Source organism: Lagopus muta, chromosome 1 (genome assembly GCF_023343835.1).
Source record: "Lagopus muta isolate bLagMut1 chromosome 1, bLagMut1 primary, whole genome shotgun sequence".
NCBI classification, from domain to species: domain Eukaryota; kingdom Metazoa; phylum Chordata; class Aves; order Galliformes; family Phasianidae; genus Lagopus; species Lagopus muta.
The window spans coordinates 27,055,910-27,079,159 of NC_064433.1; the positions used below are offsets into that span (position 1 = coordinate 27,055,910).

Here is a 23,250-nt window from a genome sequence, read left to right on the forward strand (position 1 = left end):
TATAATATCTGTGCCTTCCAGCATCGCACCATGTTGATCTGGGGATCCGTAGCACTGATAGCCTTCCTACCAGTCAGCTTCAGAGTTAAAAAAAAGAAAAAAAGTTGGTAGGAAGAGTTAACAAACACTTCATTATGACTATAACTTTTGTTGTTGTTGTTGTTGTTGTTTTGTTTTTGTTTTGTTTTAACTTCATCATCATAGTTGCTTTGCTTTTCAAAGTATCTTTGAAATCATAAAGAATTCATTAACTTCTTTCTCAATAGCTGGAATTCTGAGCTCAAAAGCACAATTTAAACTGGTTGCATTGTAACAAACTAAAATTTTGTTTTGTTATGAAAACTACAGTTGCGAACAGTCATAACTAAGCTTTTCCCAGCCAGGAGAGAATAAGATAAGTGGAAAAGAGAGTGAATATTATGGGTTTTTTTTGTTTTTTTTGTTTTTTTTTTCCAACTTTTGTCTTTTTCTTGCTTACCATCTTTGAAAGTTAACTGAGTGGGAAATAAAACTGAATCAATTTTAACTTAATTCTACTTCTGCTCTGCTCAATGAATAGCAGCACTTCTGAGAAAAAAAGAAATTTCTTTGATGTGTCCTTTGAGGGCTCTTTTTTTGCTCAGGCTAAGACTATCTGTAAAATGACTGTTTGGAGATCTGTGTGGCAATCTTTTTTATGCCCAAAAGAGACAAATGGAAACAGCGATTACCATGCCATCAGTATGGTACCAGGGCTAAGCTTTCATCACTCATAATTGGAAAAATCTCAATTTTTAGTCTAATCTCCATGTTTCTTTTGGTTATCAATGTTTCCTGTTTTCTTCAGTGTGCTGTCATGTGTATTAGGTTTCACTTATCAGTTCTGAATTATGGAATTTGGCTGTACATGATTGTTAAATTTGACCACTCCATTCATAAGTTCAGTGAAAACAGGTTACAACTTCTAAACAAGGTTTTTATAATATATATATATATATTTTGCATGTAAGGAATTTGAATGAATGCAGTAATTCAGATTTCTTGTTTGATATTCCAAGTTTAATGTGTGTAACACTTTTTTTTTTTTTTTTAACTACTCTGTAAATGAATGACTCACTTTTCAGAAATTATTTCTTATGAGCTGCATTGTATCCAAACCAAAATTTCATTTGCAGTTGAAAAATTTCAATCAGAGACCCCAAATTCATTTTATCAAGTATTTCTTGCATGTTTTTCTCTCAGGTTCAACTTCCCATGTTAAACATTTTAGAAATACTTCCTGAATTTTAACGTGCAAGGAACAGAGTGGTCCATTGCACACTATTCTGTGGTTTGTTTTTCTGCTGAGAGATGCTTTTTATGTCACTCGGAAAAGTTTATTTCCCAAGGGTTCAATTGTTTCTGGTTAAGCACAGATTATAGAATATTATGGTGATGAGCTACATTTTCTAAGATAACCATATGGACCTCCGAATGCCTCTGGAGATGAGACTTGTAGAGAGTTACACAAAACTTTTCTAAGATAACCACATTGACCTAGAATGCCTCTGAAGGTTAGTCTTGCACCATGTTTCAAGCAACTTTTCTTCTCTTTTTGCAGTGATTTCTCAAGGCTGTAGAAATGGAGGATCAAACTCCCTATCTAGGACAGGAACTTAAGTATGGGATTCTGCAATCTCAGTTATGATGATACAAGAAGCAAAAATTACAAGGCCCTCTTTTTATGTACAGGCAATAAGATTTTGACTGACAGAGATCTAATCACAATCAGATTAAGTTAGAAGCAGTTTGCTTCTATCATTAAAAATAAAAAGGAAATTGTATTAAACCAAAACACACCATAATGCAGTTTAAGGCACTAGATCATCAAGCTTCATTGATAAGAATAGAAAACTATTGCACAGATAAATCTTCTGGAGCAGTCATTATACTCACCAAATTATTGCTCACTCGTTTCAAAATAATGTGTCTATGGCTTTGACATTTAATCAGAGCAAGAATGGCATTTATTGAATCTCATATTCAGTAAGTCACCAATCAAAATTAATTTTTTTAAAGCCAGTAAAATAGAAAATGCTTGTTAATTTTATACAGATTTTTCTTTCATTCCTTTATGTGCTTGTGCTTTTGTCTAAGGACATGTTTGGGAACTTTAACCATCAAGTGGTTTTTTTTGCTTTTAGGTTTTTTTTTTTTTTTTTTTTTTTAATTTCTTGCATCTGTCTCTTCTCTCTTCCCTCTCTCTCTCTCTCTCTGTCGTTCTGCTCTTCTGATCTCTCTGTCTCCCTTCCAACCCTCTCATTTATTTTTCTGTTTATGTATCTCTACCAATATAAGACAAAACATAAGCAGGATTCTGTTTAAAAATGAGTACAATTACTAGACATATACATTTTGCCATTAAAAAGAGGATCACTTTCAACTGAAAGAATACTTGGGTCAGATATTAAGTTTGTGTAAGAACTGAAGTAGGTAACATATGCAGAGCTAGAGCTGACTTGAATGCTTATGTACAGGTAGAATGCACAATGTGCCACCTTGTGCTGTCAAGAATGGCTTTAGTTTTCTCCAACAAGTGTGTCTAAATGTAATAGAATCTTTATAAATTCTCATTAATTAATGGAGGATTTGATACACTCAAATAACTAGTCTGTATTGTGGTAGAAAATAAAGATTATCTGGTAGTTTGACTCTAGTTTTACTTGTTTAATAGAGATGTAGATTATGGTTTATTGGTATTTATATCCTTAGTAATTGTTTTGTGTCTCAATATAAAGAACTAAGCTGAATACATGCATAACATATTAGAAATGCCATTAAGCAAATGAATCTGAATTAATGTTTTGCTTCTTTATGCTATGCAAAACACAAATTTTCCCCAATTAATTTACAATTGATTGCTCTATATTGTGCCCCAAGGGAACAGGAAAGAAATCTGTTTCTGTGTTCCCTACTATTCTGTTTTAGTAGTTTGATTAAACTAAACATCAAAAGAATAAATTATTTATGCATTACTGAAGGTAAATGATTTTAATTGTAAGAATCTACTTATTTCTCTATGTGCATAGATACCACTGCACATTCATTTGTTGTGCTTATTTTTATATATAGGTAATAGATGTTAAAGTAGCTATGCTTCCAAAGACAAACATATGGTTTTAACATTTGGACTGCCCAGTATAGGAAGATAAATGTGGTCAATATTAAATGAATGCGCTGATCTCTGTCCAATTCACCAACATCTCATAAGCTTTCATTAATGTCTGAGATGTCTGTAGTTTGCATTCTTGCCAAAGGCTAAATACAGATTTAATCCCTGTTAGTTTACCTTCCCAGTCTAAGACACTCCTATGCTATTTGACTATTTCGAAACTTCAGACCTGTTCATGATTTTTAGAAGCACTGTTGTTTTTCTTGTCACTCTAATATCAAAATCCACAGTTTTAGCCAAATGCTGTCTTCCTACGTTTCTTTTTAAAATCCCTGTCTAGGAAAGCTGCAGAGATTATGTATCTAGGTTTTACTTCCTTTTGTTCCTCAGTTTCTGAGGTACATGGTAATATTGAAGAAATCAGCAGGGACAAGTAAAATAGTCAGAGAAGCATTTACTGGATAGAACTTGTGAAAATAGCCAACAGGAAGAATATTCAAGTCTTCAAAGGCGTCTTTAAATCCAAAGTCTTTTTAATTTTTGATTATTCAATTTCAAGTAGAAATTTAAAAATATTTTTATTATCTGAACTGACACAGCTGTGTGTTTTGGTGAGGAGTCAGGATTTAACCAATATTTTTCCTGTATTTTATGTCATCCAGAAAAGAAAAAAGGAAGGGAGATAGGGAAAAAAACAAAACAAAAACAAAACAAAACAAAAAAAAAAAAAAAAAAAAAAAAAAAAAAAAAAAAAAAAAAAAACAAGTTTGGCCTGTAAACTAGGAGTCCTGTGTGAATCCGTGTGTTGTCTCAGGAAAAGGCCTGTGTCTAGGACCTGGGCTGTAGACCTCTGCTGATCTCCTTCTAACCCTCAATCTGCAAAAGAACAGAATTCTCTTTAAGGTATGCTCATTTATGGTCACTTCAGTTGTTTCTCTGTTAAGCATGCTAGTAGTTTTGTACTGTTATTCTATGTTATCTCCTCATAAATTACAAGGACTGCTCTGAAAGTAATGCATCCTATTTTATTACGCTGGCCCATTATGTCAGAAGTGGATGTTGGTGATATGGCAGTAGAGGTTGAACCGTCCCACCGACATTCTGTTACATCTTGTTGCTGTGCAACAAATGGTAGCTGAGGGGCAGTCTGGCAAAATGGCGTCTGACATGGAAGTATCAGATTGAATTCCTCTGTGAGGAAAAATTTGCACCCATTGACATTCATCAATGCTTGCTGAATGTTATAGATCAAACAGTGGTTATGAGTACAGTGTAGTGATGTACAGTGCTGATGACAGCTGTCACATGATGAAATGAAGAGAGTCTCAGTCAGCTCATCCGAGGAAATTTCTGGATTATGACCATCAAATTCTAAATGGAGATGATTGTTGACTTTGAGGTGTTGGAAATGATGGTGGCAACATAGGAATATTACGAAGTTTGTGTCTGGTGGGCCCTGCAAATGCTCACAAAGGAATGGAGAGAACATCATATGCAAGTTTGTCGAGAACTGTTGAACTGATACAAGGCTGAAGGTGACAGTTTCCTGGATCGCATCATTACTGATGACAAGATGTCAGGTAACCACTATGAGCTGGAGTCAAAATGACGGTCCATGGAGTAGAGACATGAATTCCCTACTGAAGAAAAAGTGTTTTGTAGCTGATCTATATAGCACCTAATCAGAGTTCATTTCATTTAGGCAGGGAGAGCAGATAATTAAAGATTAGCTTTGAAATATTTTTATTCTCACTCTGAAATAGATCTTCACCATTGACCGATGGAGGCAACTGGAGTTCCACCTTCTGAATATGCTTTGGAGGTGATATCTCCTACCTCACTAAAGAAGTTTTGAAAGTTTTATTCACTTTGTGTATGGCATAAAAATATACTAGGAGTATAATAAAAAGATAATGTAGGAAATAACTGTCAAATTGGGCAGAATATAAATTCTTCCTCATGTAACAATCTTTGTTTCTAATTTACCCATAAAGCAATAAAGAAAATGAGACTGCAGAAAAAGATAAATGCAAAATTTATAACTTTTCTTTCTTTAATATCCTTTCTTGAAACTTTTGGAAAATACATCTATATGTTGTAACACAGTTCCCAGCTGTCTGTGGTGTTACAATGTCCTGGTTAAAGTGCATGGTATTTTTGTTCTATAGGCTTCTCTGTAACTCAGAAGTAAACTGAGGAACATGTGGCAGTTGCTAGGGTAACCATTTCTTGCATTTTGCATAAAAGAAAATAATCCAGGAATAAAGCACACGTAAATTGGTAGTGTGGAAAGTGATATCACATCTTCTTTCACATTCTCAATTCGTTTTTTTATGGCTTTTTCCATGGTATTTACATAACAATGAATTAGATCTGCTTCAACTTTTACCTTGAATCTCCCTGTAGTCCTGTATTTAGCCTAGTTCTGGAAGTAATTTAAGCATTCTGCTTAAACTCTTTTTTTTTTGCCCTGTCAACCAACTTACTGTCAATAAGATATAGCTGAGACTGGTCTAAGAGCCAGTTCTGTTCTCTCTGAGTACAATTATCAGATCATGTAAACAGAAATGAAACCTAATTTAAAAGTTGTTTCATGCACTTAAATTTGACTTCTTGTAATTGATCAAATTCCATTATACATCTATCTTGAATATGAGTATTACAGAAGAGCCAAAAGGCATTTAGAAAGCTGAGATTTTGCTGCTCACAGAGGAGTCCAATTTAGAGTCTGTTAAGGCAAACTTTTAATCATTAGTAATTAATTCTGTGAGGTTTTTTTGTTTTTTTTTTTTTTCATGAGAAAACTCTCATTGTTGTAAGAGGAAATAATTGTATCACTGACATGCAGGTTCAAACTACATTAAAGTACTTACCCCAGTGGGTGGCATAAAGCAGTCTTTGTCAGGTAGATGTAAAGAACATAGCTAAAAAGTAGTTAATGGCACTGTGTTGGTATTATTTCACTGAAACACCTGGTGCTTCTTAAACTTCTTTGTATTTTATAATTCTAAATTCAGAGTAGTATACGCTTGTGTTTAAATATTGGAGTACAAGCATGATATAATACCCATGGTTAATCTAAACAGTATCATTTAATATTTGCAAAAATATTTGTTGTTTTCATGTTGTCAAATAATAATTTTTACTCATGGTAAAGAACTGAGATGCAAATTGTCTGCACAATTGGATTCAGTTTTAAGAAAAGTACTTTAAAGGCTTCCCAGCCCTTCCTCTAAACACAGATTACCATGATTTTATGTATGTTCAGACCCTGGAGCTAAAATAATGTCTTATGTAGAGGACAACATAAGAGAATTATCTGGAATTTGGTGCGGTAGCTTTTTTTTTCTTTTTTCCTATTTTACACTATTTTACACTGCATGACTTAAGTGAAGCTATATGTATATGTTTATAGCATGGTTTCAGTTTATAATCCTTTGCACACTAGTGTGTTTTTTCAAAGCTTGAGAATAAAAATGCTGTTCATTTAATTATCTATTTAAGTGTACTCTAAGTTTTTGGCGACTCTAATTGACCAGTTCATGTTTCTTAAATTACTCTGGTAGAAGTAATTACTGGATGGATTTTGATATTGGAGATAACTCTGAGAAAATCAGCACAAATAACAGCTCTAAAAAGGCAAGCTTCCTCAGCTGAATCACTTCTTATGAAGCTTGTTGCAGGTTTATATCACACAAAGAGAGAAACAGATTAAGTATATTCACTACATAAAATACCACACTAGGAAGAGAAAGCTGAAGTTTAGAGCTTAACATGAAGCAGTCATTATGTTAATTCTCATTCACAGTTGCTAATGCTGTATTTTCAAGACTGTATGAATCTGTAGAGCGTCAGATTTGTGGAACACACCGAACACCTGGCTGAACAGAATTACACAGATTATAGATTAAGATGGTAAAGCTCCAGGGAATCAGGCTTTTCCCCTTCTAGAAAATAGCTATTTTCTATTATCTGAGTAAACAGTATTTTATTTTAAAATTTTAAAACAAAATAGGAAAGTTTTTAAACCATTTTTAGTATTTGTTAAGATGTGGTCAAGTTACCCTTGTCTTGGTGAGTAACAACAAAGAAAATATTACCTCATGTTTAAACAGTAGTCTGTCAGACTGTCTGCCTTCTCAAAATTTTCAGCTGCATCCCACTGAATTAGAGACCAAACTCAAAGCATTGTAGAGATTAGCAACATTCCTTTCAGTCCTGGTAACATCTTAATTGCTCTCATCCAGTACAGTCATAGTGAGACATCTAAGCAGATTCTGATGAAGACAGCTGCAGATTGTTGACTTGTGTTTTATGACACCTTTGTCGATGAAGTAGCAAGCCCCTCTACAGAAATTATCGGGAATTTGGAAAGGATCATAGCATCATATAATATTTCACATTACAAGGGACCTCAGCAAATCTCTAGTCCAATCTCCTGCTCAAAGTAAAGTCAGTTGTTATGTCAGACCTATGGAAAGTAAAACTGAGCTTTGGAGTTTCTTACAGTTGCTGTAAAGGATTTAATAACATTGTGCTGAGACTTTCCCATTTTGAAGATACAGCAGTTGATTTTGGTTTGTGTAGATTTGATGTTGTACATTAAACACCAATAAAAAATATTTGTAATCAATGCTAATGCAAGTTTATTTTTAATTGAATTGAACGTTTTCCTCAGCCTTTAGTATTGGTTACTCATTCTCTCCCCTACTGAAATATCTGTATTTCAGTTAATGATGGAGTAGATGACTCAAAAAATGTATTGAGACTTCTTGAAAGTTTCACTGTCTTCTATGGGATAGGCTAAACAGCAGTATTGAGAAACTACCACAGCTTTGATGAGCTTATGACTGAATGGTTGTAGGTGGCCTACAGTCTCAACATAACCATTACCATTTTTGTGACAGATCTGAATCAGGTGTGTTTTTGCATCTAGGTCTTTGTACTCTTCCTAGGATTGATATAATGACATACCAACACAAGTCCAAAGCTCAGCCAGCAAAGTCAAAAGAGCCAGGACTGCGTACAGCTCCTCATAGGAGTGAGCATGCTGGGCCTGTGCTGAAATGGAGACTGTGGCTGATGAGCAAAGAGTTCTAGATGGGACAGTGAAGGTGTGCAGACGCTCAAGACCCTGGCACTTGAAACACAGCTTATAAATCCCTCTTCAGTGAGAGTTTCATCACTTTGTCTTGATGTAATGATACCTGCTCTAATCAACAGCATATATTCACAGTGCAAAGTCATACTCTTCAAGAAACATAATTCTTTTTGGAGAGCTGACATTTAAAAGAAAGTAAATACTACTGAGACCTAATCCATAGCCACTTAAACTAAACTGAAAGATTTTTGTGGTCTTTGTGAACTTTAGAAACTGTCAAAGCAGGGATGAAAAGTAAAACTTGAAAAAAAAAAAAAAAAAAAGAAAAGAAAGTCTAAGAGTTTTCCTGGACTTAAGAGAGTGAAAGGTCCTGCTTTTCTGTTCTAAAATGAGATACCTCTGTTGGCATAACTCCATTGATGAAGCTTGACTTCAACTGAGAGGATAACCAGAGATTCAAAATGCACTTAAGGACCGGGGCAATGTATGAGAAATTTAACATTTCAGCAACTGAATTGTTGAAATTGCATATAACTTTACTTTTAATCTACTTATGGTTTACTGTTAAGTGAACGTTTATGAAATGTTCATATGTATGAAATATTCCCAAATTTAAATGCCTTAAAAAGGCACCACAATCTGGTTTGCAGTTGTAGCACAGGCAATCAGCAAATTAAAAAAAAGAAAATAACAAACTATTAGAGGAAGTTCTTTCATGTAAGTAACTAAGAATAAACTGAAAAACCTTTCCCTGACTTCTATTTTCAAAACCCTTAAGGCAAATACGCAAGAAAGATCATTTTATTCTATTTGAATTAGTATTTTTCCCATGAAATCATACATTTTTGATGCTGCACTGTAGAAAAAATAAAATTCCTTTAGAGCAGCTTGTAGGTCTAACTGTTGAACAGGGTTAGTAATAAGTATAAAACTTAGAAATGTTACCAAATCAGAAAAGGACATGCAAGAGCAAGTATTATAGTTTCTATCCATAAAATGGAGCAACAAAGAATCTAGCACTAGATTACTATTGTAATTATTACTGGAAATGTTCTTTAATGTAGACATTGAAATTTGCCTGTTTCTTTATTACACCTAAAAATGAGTAAAAAATACTGTCTTTTCTCCATAATGTCAGAGGTGCCTTGGGTAGCAGCTGGAGAGCACAGATGAAAATATCTAAAAGAAACAGTTCTTATTTTCATTTGCTTTGGATTTACTCCCCATAGTGACAATAATGATCATTAATAGAATAATGAAATTACTGAGACACGCTTTACTATAGGTGAATGGAGGCATTGCTTAAATAGGCAAATATCAATGTCTTAGAAAAATTTTTTATAGGCTGGACAGGATGGATTTATGCAACAAACACGAAGATCTGAGTGTCTGAATATCTCAGTATGAATGTTTGTTTTCTGAGAGACATAACATTATTAATATATCTAATTAGTAAGAGAAATTTACATAAGGCTAGAATGGAACTATGGAGAAATAGGACACAAGTCATAAGCAGTTAAGCAAAAAAAAAATAAAATTAAGTTGGAAGTATCCATTATGACAAAACATTAGAGCCAAAGTTTTATTGTATGTCCTTCCTCTGAACATTTGGGAGAATTAAGTGGAAATCTTAATGGCAGGAATACGTTTACATCTTTAATGTCCATACTACTTGGAAAAACTTTGTGTTTTCCTGATATTTTTGTGAAGTAGCAATAGACTCCAGTTAGCAAATTAATTATGGCAATTCTAAAAAATCTAATCTAAAACCTAATCTCATTCCACTCACTCCCAGATATTAAGTTGGGAATGTAAACACTGATGTTTTTATGGAAAAAAAAACAACCTATGAAATATGAAATAGGGAGAACCACGTGTTTCAGTTTACTTTCTGTGAGGTACATTTCAAGATAAGGTGCATTTTAAATAATGAAAAAGCTTGTATCTCCTTATCAAAACTGATAATATGCCATTTGTTGTTTCTGAATATTACAGTTTCCTCACACAGGCAAAGGAGAATATACAGTAGTTGCAAAATGTTTGTTATGATTTTGTTTAATTAAACTCAGTTTGTCCTGAAGTTGAGAAATGGACTTGTTTCCAGGTTCTCAGCATGTTTCTTGTAAAACTACTTAGCCAATTTTTCTAGGGGATATTGATTGTGATTCCAAGGTGTTTTTTTTTTTCATCTGAAATCTTATTTTTCAGAAGTTTTGGATATCCATACAGCTCTTTTAGAAAAGGAGGCTGGACCATAACGTGTAGGAATTAGAATTATTCTCAGTAGGAATAAAAGGTCTCAAGGATCTTTTCCTTTGTGGCAGTAATGGAAGTGAAGCAACATGATGAAACTTGTGTTTCTGGTTAGAAATGGTGCAAATAGTAAAAAGCAAAGGGAATAAGCTTTTACAAATCCCTTTTACACTGATGTTAACATCAATGGGAATTCTGCCATTTACTACAAATGGAAGTGGAATTACACTCAAATATATCAATTCTGAGTACCATCTGTGAAAGGTTTCTGGATTGTTCTAATACAGAAATTTTAATGGTAGTAGTTTTATTTGTGTGTTTTTAGCAGACCGTTCTCTTACAATTACTTTTACGCTGAACTCTGTTCAAATAGTGTTAATTAAAAAGTAGAAACAAGCACACACAAAAAAATTATCAAGAAGGAACAAAGGATAACAATTGCAGGTGAGGCTCCTGTAGTTGCTTTGATCTACCCTGGTTTTACTGAGATCTGTGCAGCAATATACAGTATCACAAGTGTTGGAGATAGATGACAGGCAGTTCCCAACTTATCTGTGGACAATGGGTAAAATAACAGACAGCCTGGGAATTTTTAACCAAATTTTCTTCGGCTTATTTCTTGAAGTTGTTTTGTCATGCTCAAAGGCTTTGAACCGTCTATACCAGTGTGAACACAAATTAATTAGCTCTTCTGATTGTTGCTAAGATAAAGCAGTAGTGAGGATGTGGTCCAATTATAGTAGAACTTGTTCTGAATGCTGGATTCTTGAAATACTGAGGAAAGTTCACTCTACTAATGCTAGTCTATGCATTAATATCTAAGGGGTTTTCTTCTTATCAGTGTGGGTATTGGGTTTTTCTGGTGTATGTCCAAGCAGGACATTATTTCTGAGGCTGTGGAAGTGAAAAATGTAGGTCTAGTGCTGTGCAGCCCCCCATATTACTGGGCTGGACTTTGTGCCCAAGAGAAATAGAATTCAGCAGCTTAGGTGCTGTAGAGCACAGTACTTTTCCTTATGCATTTTTGCAGTTAGAAGTCTAAACTAGAATAATAGTGGATATCCCTTTTGTCTCTTATTGCACAATAAAAACTGAATGACTGAAAATGTGTGTTTGTCTGACATAATATTGATGACTAGGTAATCTGTAGCAAAGCAACATTCAGAAGGATATGTTACCTGAATTATACGTGCTGGGTGAAATCGCTATTCAGACAACCATTTCTAGTTTTACAGATCATTATATTTGCAATTACCTCATTTTGTCTTCTCTCACCTCGTAACGATACCTCTGCAAACTGGCATAATAGGCATTAATCTTTCCCTTTCTCTTGAGAGTTGTATTATTTTGGTCTTGTATTTGTGCTTTCTGGTAAGTAACCGGCCAAACAAACTCAAATGGAGTTCCAGGACTGTCATGGAACAGCTACTGTACAGACTCAGCTGTGTTTTTTCAAAGTTAATGTGGCACATCCTGTATGAAAATAAATACATGTGCTAAAAGGTGTAGTATGCTGAATAGTATCTAGGACAAAGTTGCAATGTTACACTTAGAGGGTAACCAAAATGGCTATGCTTTGTTATAAACTGATATGAAAAGGGAGTTACACAGATAACATCCCTCAAGCTGCACTAGTAATGAAACACCACTTGACTGTAATTTTATTTTCATACTGAAAGATTCTTTTCTGCTTGTTTAGAACTTGGTAAGGGTAAACCTGTTGTACTGTTCCTGAAACACTTTTGCAATGGGGAAAGAAGACTAATTTTTGAAAGACCGGTTGATTTATGTGTGGGACATATGACAAATGGCAGTTTTATATTGTGCAGTGGGTTTAGAGCAGTTGTACAAAGAAGAGAAATCTTTTGGAGGTTTATCTCCATGTGAGCATTGGCTGGAGTAGTCTTTACTTCTTCTCTGCTCCTGTGGCAAGCAAGATGGGGCCAGCAGGGGTGGGAAATTCAACAGCTAATGCTGTACTTATTGGAAACATGGAGTACGAGCTCACTGTTTGGTGTAATCTGCAAAACTTGCTGATGCTTGATGTGATCTCTAGAGAAAGCTGCTTTCCAGAGTGGAGAAGTTCAGGGGCCTGCAATAACTTGGCAACAGGAATGAGAATGGGGTAGGAAAAAGAATTAATATCTCTATATCTCTAGTCCTCTGATTTACAGATATGACATTGGCTAAAATGTTTGAGAAAAGTCTCTGTTTACGCATAAAAATTATCCCTGTCAACACAAGCAATTTTATTAGAACTTCAGGTACAGAAAAATCACATAAATATGATATAAATAGCGACATGAATATATCTCTGTTTTCAGCAGAGATGTGTTATGGTACAGCAGAAGCAGAAACATTTGTGTTTATCCTTATTCAGGGAACAAGTTAAACATTTGCACTTATTTAAGTGCCTCCCAATTGAGAGATATATTTTGCTTGCTGTCTCAAATATGGATGACTTTGTGTTTTATCACCAGGATTACAAAGCCAACCAATACGATTGCCAGCTAGGATTCCCTCAAACCTCTCAGCACCACACTAGAAGAGCCCTGGTAATTTTTGACATCTGTGTTGCCAACACCTTGCCTTTGTAAAAGCTATTAAGAAGACTCCTCTTCCCCAGGATGCTGGCTCTGCTGTGGTGGTTTAAAAGACGTCTCAATGCACAACTTTGCTTCTCGTTGTGTGTTATATTATGTGTTTTTTTTTTAATCTGGATTATTAGTCTGTAATTTATTCAACAGGCAGTTTCTGAAATTGTCTGATCCCTAGGCAGAAGATTGTATGAACATTTTTTTGTAATACATCAGTATTAACCAAATATCCAAGGGAACTTTGGCACAATATCAAGACACATTTTCACCTTTCCTCTACCAGAAGTTTGAGATTTTTAGACTCCTGGCAGAGTCTTATTTGTCTGACAAGTACCCTCTAGTAAAAGACTCCTGTGGTTCTTCTAATAATCAATAGATACTTCGGAAAAAACAATCTCTGCAGCATTTAATTTGGCTGTGCAGTATTTAACTCTAAGTATATATGCTTATTCAGGAAAGGGAACTGTTAAATGATTTCTTTTGTACCAATGTTGTCAAAAAATGTTTCCCAGTTTCACTGGGATTGTGGGAGTTGAAAGCAGAGAAGAGGTAAAAAATCTTCTCTGTTCTAATTCAGAGGTCAGTTGAATTAAGATACCATTAAATTTGGGGCAGATATTTTAATGAATTCCATAAATACAGCAGATGAATAGAAATAATGGGAACACAGAGATCTTATTTCCTTTGAATTACTGCTTGTGGCCAAGCAGTTACTGCAAGCAGGCTGGCTGAAAGAGAATGAGTTATATTGAGAGAAATCTTTGGTAAAGAAGAAATATTTCCAAAGAAGGATAATTGCTTCAAGGATGCATTATATAAATATATATTTATGAAACTATGCTTCCCTTTCACTTTAATGTCTGTGCAATTGTGCTGTGCAGCAAACCAGTTAGCAGTCTTGGGAACGCTAGGGGTGAGTGCCCATCTGTAGCTTGTTCTTTCGAGCAGTTGGTAAATTAGAGCTAAGAAATTATAAAATAGAAGTAAATGAGCATAAGTTTAACTTATCAAATAATATCTCCTTCACGTATATAACTAGAGCATGTCTTCAAATTTTGAGAGAAGAAAGCATGCACATGTTGACTTCCTTGTTTCATTTGCTCTTCATTTTTGTTATGGTTGGCTTATTGTTTAGCACCATCTTCCATATATAAAGAAGAGTAAATCCTGTCAGAGGAGGGCAAGTAGATCAAGCAAAATTTTGAATGTAGTCTGTGTTTTGTACTTGTGAAAGTGCTCTTTCCCACCAGGTAGCACACTCAGCTACTCCAATGGAACCCAAGGTGGAATAATTTTATTGACTCCCATACTGGATATTCCTTTGGTGCAGATGAATACAGCTCCATTTGCTGAGACAGCGAAACTTACCACTTCAGGTCAGTTGAGGATATGAATTTATTGTGGTGATATTGGTGACATATGTATAGATTTGTTGTGGTGACATTAATGACATCATTTATAGATTTTGTGTATTACACTGAGGTTCATACTGTTTGTTTAAGTAAAGTTTTTAGCATCAAAAATATTACCAAATGTTCTTTGTGAACAATGATGTTTCACAACAATGGCATTTCACAGTCTGTGGGCTAGTCAGCTGAGTAAGTAAAAGGCAAGGTAATTTGGTTTTCCAGGTACCTTACTGTTGTAATGAGAAGTATTGATTTTCTAGTAATACTAATGTGTTTAATGACCTTTTTAATGACATCTGTCACTACTGTTTCTTCTCAAATTCTACTGGCATCTTAGGCATTTTCCCTTCAAAAAAAGGAATGGATTTTAATTGCTCGTTATATTGTTAGAATGAGAATGAGTACTCTTTTTAAAGGAATACAGGGAATTAAAAATATGGGAATTAAAAAAAAATAGTTATGTTTTAAAAGTTACACATTTTTAGACAAATATACTTGGGAAAACAGTTGCTTGAGCAATACGTGTCACTAGTTTGTCACTGTCAGATTTGGCTAGTTGTTATATGTAGAATTGGAAGTGGAAGGGTTTGCTGAGATACCTTCTGGCAGCATCTCTCTCAAGACTTTTCTTTCTTCTGCTTCACCTTTTAATGGTACTAAGTGAAGGAGGGATATATGAATTAACAAAATCACTGATGTACCAGAACTTATGAAATACTCATTCCTGTAGTTTAAACAGTGCTTGTTTGTCAATGATGACATTACCTTCAGAAGTAAGATAGAGCTTGCCTCAAAAAGCTCTGTTTTCTACTTATTTTCTTCTACTGTCAGCTGCTCTCAAATTTGGCTATCAAACACCATCTGTTTAAAGGCACAGTGGTGCTCGTCAATGGTAGGGATTAGTGTCACTGGAAGTGGCTGCAGCACTGCTACATGGCTTGCTCTCACTTCAAACACTTCATTCCGTCCTCTGTTCCCGAGGGACGAGTGATCACGAGTGATCACAAGTGATTTGCAGGACACGAGGATTTTCATAAGCTGCTTTTCTTCGTCGGTTAACAAAGATTACGCGTGATACGGATGACCCGCGTGGCAGGTAGCAGCAGCGCCTGGCTGACCAGATCTCGCTCCGTGTCGGAGCAGCTCTTCCCGCTCCCGGCCCACCTGCAGGCACGGCCTGCTGCCGCTCTCAGGCCCACCGCCCGGGCAGGCGGCACGGCGCGGTTGCTATGACAACATCAGCCAGTCCCCGTCTGACACAACCACGTTACTGCAGGAGCTGGTAGGGAGCATTAACCAAAACAGTCACCCAGCACTCGCGCTGGTGCGCTGGTTGGGATCGCGTGTGCCGTGCGCTCAGGTGCTGCATCTCCGCTGCATGTTTCTCTGTGCGTGCATGTTTGGAAGAAACAAATTTTGCTGAAATGCTGTGGCATGTCCATATAATATGTTAAAGTAGTGTGTTAAAGTATGGGTGACCGAAAGCAGTGTAGATTAGTGTGGTGTTACCCATAGCTCCTTAATTTTTCCATTGAAATGAGTGAGAACAAAGTCAGAAAAGCTAAGCATGTAGCACAGTATACAGTAGAAAAAGTTTCATCTGAGTCCTCCTTTGCATACAGCATGGAGAGAGCAGAATCAGGCTCTCCTCCTTTTTGCATACCAGCTTCTGCAAAGAAGGTAGCTTGAAGGTCTGCTTTTAGCAACTAAGATGCACATGAAGTGTGGGTGGAAAGGGGATACTGAATTAATTGAACCAGGGGTTGTGGTTCACGTCATGAAATAAACCAGCTTGCTTTAACAGATTTCATACAGCAGCTGAAACAGAGAAAGCGAGCTTGCCAATAGCAGGAGCTAATGCTTCAATACCTTTCATTCTCTACTCTGAAAAGGAAACCTCTTCTTGAGCTCATTCATTTTCCAGAGGGAAAATCGAATGCTGTGGCATATTGTCAGAGCTGCTTTATTGTCACCATTTACAAAGGTCAGCTGAATTAATTGACTTCTTACTCTACATATTGTTAAGCTACCCATTTCCTGACATTTTTGGGAAGGTGGCAGGCTTACAGCCATTGGCTGTCTGTTTCACAGTGTTTGTTTCTGAAAACACAGTAACGGAAATTACCAATAAATAATTGTTCTGCTGCGACAGAACAGGTTCTTTATGATGATCTGCAAGGTGCACAGGGTGAGTGGTGGTAAAGGGGGGGAGGTTGAGGAAATAGTCTGTATATTGAGCTGTTTATAATGCAGGCATAGCATTCTAAAAGGCAAATGAAAACATGCAGGAATATTACAGGTTTGCTTTTTTTTTTTTTTTTCCTTCACTTTGAAGCATGCAGCAGATACCTAACCTGTCTTTTTCATGGTGTAAACTAAAATCTCTCTGGCTTTCTCTGGTGCATGAATCACAAATCCATTCTGATGGACTTCACTGAATGTGTTTTCATCTGAAGGGATACTAGGATACTGTTATACTGCATAAAAGAAATGACACATACATAAATACAAACACGTTGGGCAACAATATTGCTAGCATGGAATTTAATGTTGATTAAATTGATTAATCATTGCTGTCTTTTTTTCTGGTCTCTCCCAGACACATTTACTGCCCCCTCAGCTTCCCTGTCTTGGGTTCTTCTCTTTCTGAACAGCAGTGCTGGGCAAAAACTCAAAACTAGACATGTGAACACAAAGACAGGGAAAGCAAAGATAAACAGTCTCATGTCTTCCCATGCTAAAGCAGGCACAGCTTTTACAGTGATGAATTTGAACAGTCTCCTTATATGAAAGTACACTTTGGAGGCACCCTGCTGTGATCCTGTTAATTACCAAAGAAGATGAGAACTCTCCTGCTTAATGCGATCCTTTTTACCTAGCGCGTCCGTTCCAGCTGCATCAGTAATCAGACATTCACACTGTCCCTTCGGACTGAAAAGGGGATGTTTTTAAAGCGAAGTCATTTGCCATAGTCCTTAAGATGTAGCCTGGCAGAAATTCAATAACTGTTTGTGATATGCTCACTCAGCCTTGCCACTCTGTGGGCTTTAGGTCCTGACATAAACAGCATTTCCCTTAATCCTAGCCCTGGTGAGAAGAAAGGAGGCTGTCCTGTGTCTTGTTTTATTGGTTTCAAAACACAGAGCAACTGTGTAATTTGATTTTGCAACTGAAACATCAGGGGGAACGTTCTCCCTTTATGATTTGGTACCCTTTGATGTTCTTTCAAGCTAACAAATGCACAATTCAGATACTCTCACAAGCATATTTAGATTATCTCCGGCACAAAATGCAAATTGCATTTGCATTTCTGTTCAGAAAGTAAAATGTGAAAATATGCTAATAAAACTTTACAAAAAGAAGAAAGAGTTTACATGTTAAGATATAAGGACAAGATAGAAAATAAAGAGGAACTTACCTTTCGATAGGAATAGTTTCAGAGCTGGAGGAGTTCTCGCATCTCAGTAATTTTGATCCTCGGTTCAGGCAACCACATACTTGTATTAAAGCCAGAGTCTGAATACGTGTGTGTATGTGTGGGTGTGTGTCTAATGGTATATAATACAGAGATGTATCTATCGATATCCTACAGCATGAAAGACTCTCTGTGCTGCCAGCTGAGATCCCTTATGTTTGCCAGGGCGCTGTTGCTGCCTGCCTGGCTGAGGCTCGCAATCCAGCGGGGGGAGCGGGAGCGAGGGATCGCTGCTCGCTAGCTCTTATTTCTCCTTGTTTCCATGGTGGTTAGCGGTGCCTTGTCCGCCCTCTGGGCTGTCACTCTGACATGGTGCTGCCTGCTCAGCGGTCATTAATAACTGAGCCCCTTCCACTCCCCAGAGAGGAGCCAGTGCTCCGGCGTGCCCAGCTGCAGCGTAGTGCGCGGCTGCGCCAGCGTGGTTGGCCGTGGGAAGCTGTCTGTTACGTGACACTGATGCTTTGGGGACGGATGCACGAAACAAGCCTCTGTACGCTCCCAGACACCTCTTCCGATTTGTGGGAGTTGCAGGACGTGGTTCGTGTTTTCGCAGAACAGCTCAGAAGGTCTAAATTCCTTATTTTTATTTTTTTTAGGGCTGTGTAAGGATGTTATCTGTGTTGGGAACAACTGATTAGAGATCACTGAAGTTCTGCAGAGGTTACTGCAGTTCAAGGGATGCTGTCTGTGGAACCATTCAGGAAAATTGCCATCATTTTGCTGCTTTTACTTTTAGCTTAAGTAAAGGATTTTTCATACTCCTTTTCCAAATTTTTTTACTTACATATATATATATATATTTGCATGTTTATTAACAGAAAGTAAGAGTAATAACACGCCTTTCTCAGAAACAAGGAAAGTCAAGAATGAATTGCGGAAGGAGTTGGTGTAATACTGTCAGTTTCCTTCAACATCTCTCTACCTGATTGTCTCCTCTGTGGCCATCCAAGTATGTAAACAAAGGACTACGCAGATATTTCCCTTCCAGCCTTCCTTCTTCCTTTGCTTTTCCTTTCTCCCTTCTTTGTGCCATGTTGTTTGTTTTCAGTTTTTTTCTTTTTCCTGTGTGAACAAAGGGCATACAAACCATGGAGGTTTCAAACATCATGAAGTAATTCAAAAATCTTTTTATCAATTTAAGGGAAATCTATACTGAAATTTATTATCCCTTCGAGGTATAAAAAACAACAAATGCTAAATGCCGTTAGGAGAAGTTTTTTGTAATGCATACTGTTTTTTTATGAAGGAAATTATTTGGTAATAGAAGACTGACAATAGCAAAATGCAAAGAGTTGTTTGTCAACAGGTCGGAACTAAGAAAATGTTGGCTGTCTTGCATGAATTCAGCATTCCAGCCCTGATTGACACAGGCCACCCTCTAGTGGAGCACAGGGAAATTTGGTTCACATTTCACACTTCTATGTTTTTTCCATACTCTCTAATAACAGTATGAAATATTTCTAAATATTTAGCAAACAATGTTAATGTACTTCTTGCAACAGCAATAGCACCACATTTCTATTATGAAATGTTTACTATTTTATGAAAACTCTATTTAATTTTGATTCACTGTGAGATCGTGGACTGCATTATTTTTGTTTTTATTCTGTCAGAAAATAATTTTACACTTCACAAAATCACTTACTATGTAAACTGAATTAATGCAATGGCAACTTCTTAAATGTATTTCTTTTTTTTATTTTTATAATTGGCTAGGGAAAAATACTGTAAAATCTAACTCACTGGTACTTACGTTGTTGTGGCTGTAATAAAGCAACAGCATTTTTTTCCTTCTTCCTCTAATTTTTGAATACTGCAACTAGAATAAGTAAAAGGTACAACTTTATTATTCCTTAAAACCGTGTGCAATCCAGTTTTCATAAATGCATCTGAGTAGAACAAGTCATACATGAAGTACGAGCATTTAAATGACAGGTGGAAAATACATATAGTACTCTAGGGTGGGTGGAAGGCCTGTGGCCCTTCTTTTTTCTCCCATTCCTTTATTATGGACCTTTTTTTCCCCCTAAAGTGAACTAGAGAAGTATAACAAAGCCACTTGGGGCCAGTGCATCTCTAGCTACATTCCAGTTCTTTATGCCTTGTGCTGCACCACAAGCTGGAGATGCAAACTGTTGTAAACTTCCCAAAGTGAACTTATGAGCATTCCATGCTGCTCATCTTAAGAGCCTGTTCTGCTGAGACGGGGCTCAGGATGTTTCAAGAAAGCACAGCCAAAAGCAGGAAAAACGAGACTGCTTGCTATGCTACATCCCATAGGAAAAATGGAAATCCTGCTTTATTCCAGCCACGTGTTATCACACCCAGCCCTGGACAAAGTACATAAACCTCTGCTCCACGCATAGGTTGGGCAGGGGGATGAGAAGAAGGAAGTTAAAAGGAAAGATAAAAGAATTGCATAAAATCTGGACAGAGTTGAAAAAGGGAAAAGGTTCTGTTAAAGCTGACAAGGTGCCCCTACTTCTCTGATCTCATCCCATGGAAAAATTAAGATCTGGAATAAAGGGACTGCTGCTGTTTTACATAAAGATTTCTTGTGTTTTGCCCCAACCTCGCATACTCACAATCATTCATTCAAAATCTAGCTTTCTAGTTAGCATGAGAATCATGCAAAATCATATTCAGTGATTTGACATGTGAAATTAAGATTATGTAAGTGCTTCATTTTGGTTGATTGCTATGGACTATGTAATTAGAAGGCTAAATAATTAAATCAGTTGAAGTATACTTGCATAAAGAAAGTGAGTTCTTATGATAGAGTACATATGCAATTAAAATACCTCCTTGATAGGCATACATTTACATATTAGTTAAAATGTTATTATATCCTAATAAAGTTCTGTCTCATAAAAAAAAAGTGAAATAATTGAATTTTTTAATTTAGCTGATGCAAAGAAATAATTTTTTTTCAAACTATCTGCTGCAGAAAAATACCTTTTGTAACAATACAATCATGATGATTAGGATTCATTAAGTTATTTTCCTGCTGATTTCAGTATGATGCTTGGTGGTTTTAAAATAGCAGTGTAATCTATTTCACCAGAATTATATACATAGCTTTTTAAGTTATAGGATAGAAAGAAAAAATCTCAGACTGATGGAGATATGATGAAAGTAATGTATGCTAGCTCCAGGTATCTATTTTGCATGCATTTTATCTGATTACTGGGTCCACATGATAATAAATAATTATTTATCTGGACAACTAGTGTGATGCATAAAAGCCTTAGTTATTAAAATACAGCAGTTCTATACCAGCATTTTTCTTAAAACTTTAAAATTGAAATAAGATTTCAAAACTTGTTTTTTGTTTTCTGGTGTTTTGTTTGTTTGTTTGTTTGTTTTAATTAGGGTGAAGGATGGAGCATATCTGGCCTTTTATATCCTGTAGGCTTATTGTGGCTCAGGGATTTGAGGACCAGTTCTATATTTTTAGTCTCAGATAACACAGCTGTAGTTAAAATGCTGCAAATGTAGTTTAAAACTGAACAAATATTGTGCAATTAAATGAAAAAAAACCCACAAACACAAGTATTTGATTTAAATTCTAACATGAAACACTTTATATTAAAATTAGCAATTACAAAATTCTTCTAAAAGTGCTTATCCACACTGATTATGTCCACATGTAAAGCAGCAGACGCATTTTAAGCAGCTTTATCAATTATGAATGCATTTGCCCCTTCTGAGGCATTTACATTTACTTTCTGAGGCACCACAGTGACAAACCGAAGGGTGAAGTGGCGACTCTTTGCCCTCTTCCTTCCTGTATCCCTTAGAGCAAAAGAGGAGGGAGCTGACGTTTGACAGATGAATTCTCACCCATTCTGCGAAACATTTCTCCTCTCGGATCTGCCATGTGACATGTGGGGGGATGTTCCATTCGGGATGAATGCTGCAATTGTTCAGATTCAAGAAAATCTATCTTGTGACTTCATCAATGAACTTATTAATTGACTTATTAATTATAGCCAGTTGTCATGCATGATGTGCCTTAAAGAGAGACAAAAAGGCCACTGCTTCCTGTAACCCTGTTCTAGCAGCATATTCAGTGCTGTTTATGAAGGGCATTAACCTGACACTGTCACATTCCTTTTTAGATATTATGGCAACTAACTATTGACATTTTCCTAAGGGCTATGCTTCCATACAGACGAGTAGTAACTCATGTTAATGCGTCTCCCTCTGCAATTGAACCATTTATTCATTGCAAAAGCAATGCTTCAAACCAGGTTCTTTGTCTATTTTTTATTTTTATATATTTTTTTGAGATGGAAGGCTTATTGCCAACAATTAGTTTGAGCTTCTAAATTAGTTTGTACTTCATAATGGAGAGTGTTGTGCTCACCTTACTTAACCCACTAGCAACTTTGTTTTATTAGACCTCAGAGTTAGTGTTGATAGGAATAAAGCAGATGGAAACAAACCTAGGCCATGAACCTATAAATAATTTCATATAAGAATAAGTTCACATCTACACAAGCACCAGATACTACATTGAAAGCTATGTAGGTAGTAGATGCTCTACAGCTTGGCAAAACTGGCATTGCTTAGTAAAAGGAGCTGTATAGTACAGGCAAGTTCAATCACATGATGTGGATGAATGAAAGCAGTGATGATCAGCTGATGCTTATCTTGGTGACGGAGGAAATTTTGCATATTCTAGCAAGTTCGCTTATTCATGTAGCAGTTATGTTCTATGAAACAGAAAATACAAGCTCCCAAGCAAGAACTAAAGTATGATTCCTTGTTACAGGTCTCAGTACTATGTGAGCCTTTCTGAAGAGCAGCATGAGTCTAAAAAATCTTAGTGTTTTTTTTCATACTGGCACCTGTCAGGTCCAACTTGGAGTAATATCAAAGTTCTTCTAATTTTTGTCTCTGGATCTATTTACATAGGCAGGAATCTCTGGCATAGCAGCATCCTCTGAAAGCTAAAAATGAGTCACACGTAGCAACCACCACCTCGCTATGCTGCGTAGGAATCTTAATGAAGATGGAGTAGTGAAAAACAGCTAGAGAGTTCTGTGCAGCTGGATTAGATCGATGAATTATGGGATCTGTAAAGAGGTTTTGAACCTCAGTGTGTGCATTCAGTTTTAGATTTCATCTATGCTTTATGTCTTGTGATCATGTCTCAATTTTTGTAATCTATAATAGTTGGACATAGTTTATTGGGATCTTCAAAATGGTAGTTTTTTAAATCTGAGATTCCCTTCGCAATTTCATGAGGATCTGCCTGGTGTTCGTGAGACTTTATGCAT

At 36.2% G+C, this 23,250-nt stretch overlaps 2 protein-coding genes across 4 annotated transcripts in view; one reads left to right on the forward strand and one right to left on the reverse strand.

Annotated features, from left to right (window-relative positions):
- The window catches only part of LRRN3 (leucine rich repeat neuronal 3), a 36,102-nt gene extending 18,081 nt beyond the window's left edge, over nt 1-18,021 (reverse strand). Inside the window, exon 1 of one of the 2 annotated variants that reach the window (XM_048937996.1) lies at nt 7,231-7,959. The gene's annotated coding sequence lies outside the window, so the exon portion shown is untranslated. Of the gene's footprint in view, nt 1-7,230; nt 7,960-17,908 lie in introns of those variants that run through there. The other variant, XM_048937989.1, reaches the window with a different exon arrangement.
- IMMP2L (inner mitochondrial membrane peptidase subunit 2) overlaps nt 1-23,250 on the forward strand; it is a 446,037-nt gene that overhangs the window by 203,143 nt on the left and 219,644 nt on the right. The window contains exon 1 of one of the 2 annotated variants that reach the window (XM_048938011.1): nt 18,275-18,531. The exons of the other annotated variant lie outside the window; for it this stretch is intronic. Within the exon in view, the coding sequence (XP_048793968.1) occupies nt 18,275-18,531 (257 nt within the window). Of the gene's footprint in view, nt 1-18,274; nt 18,532-23,250 lie in introns of those variants that run through there. 2 annotated transcript variants of the gene reach the window in all.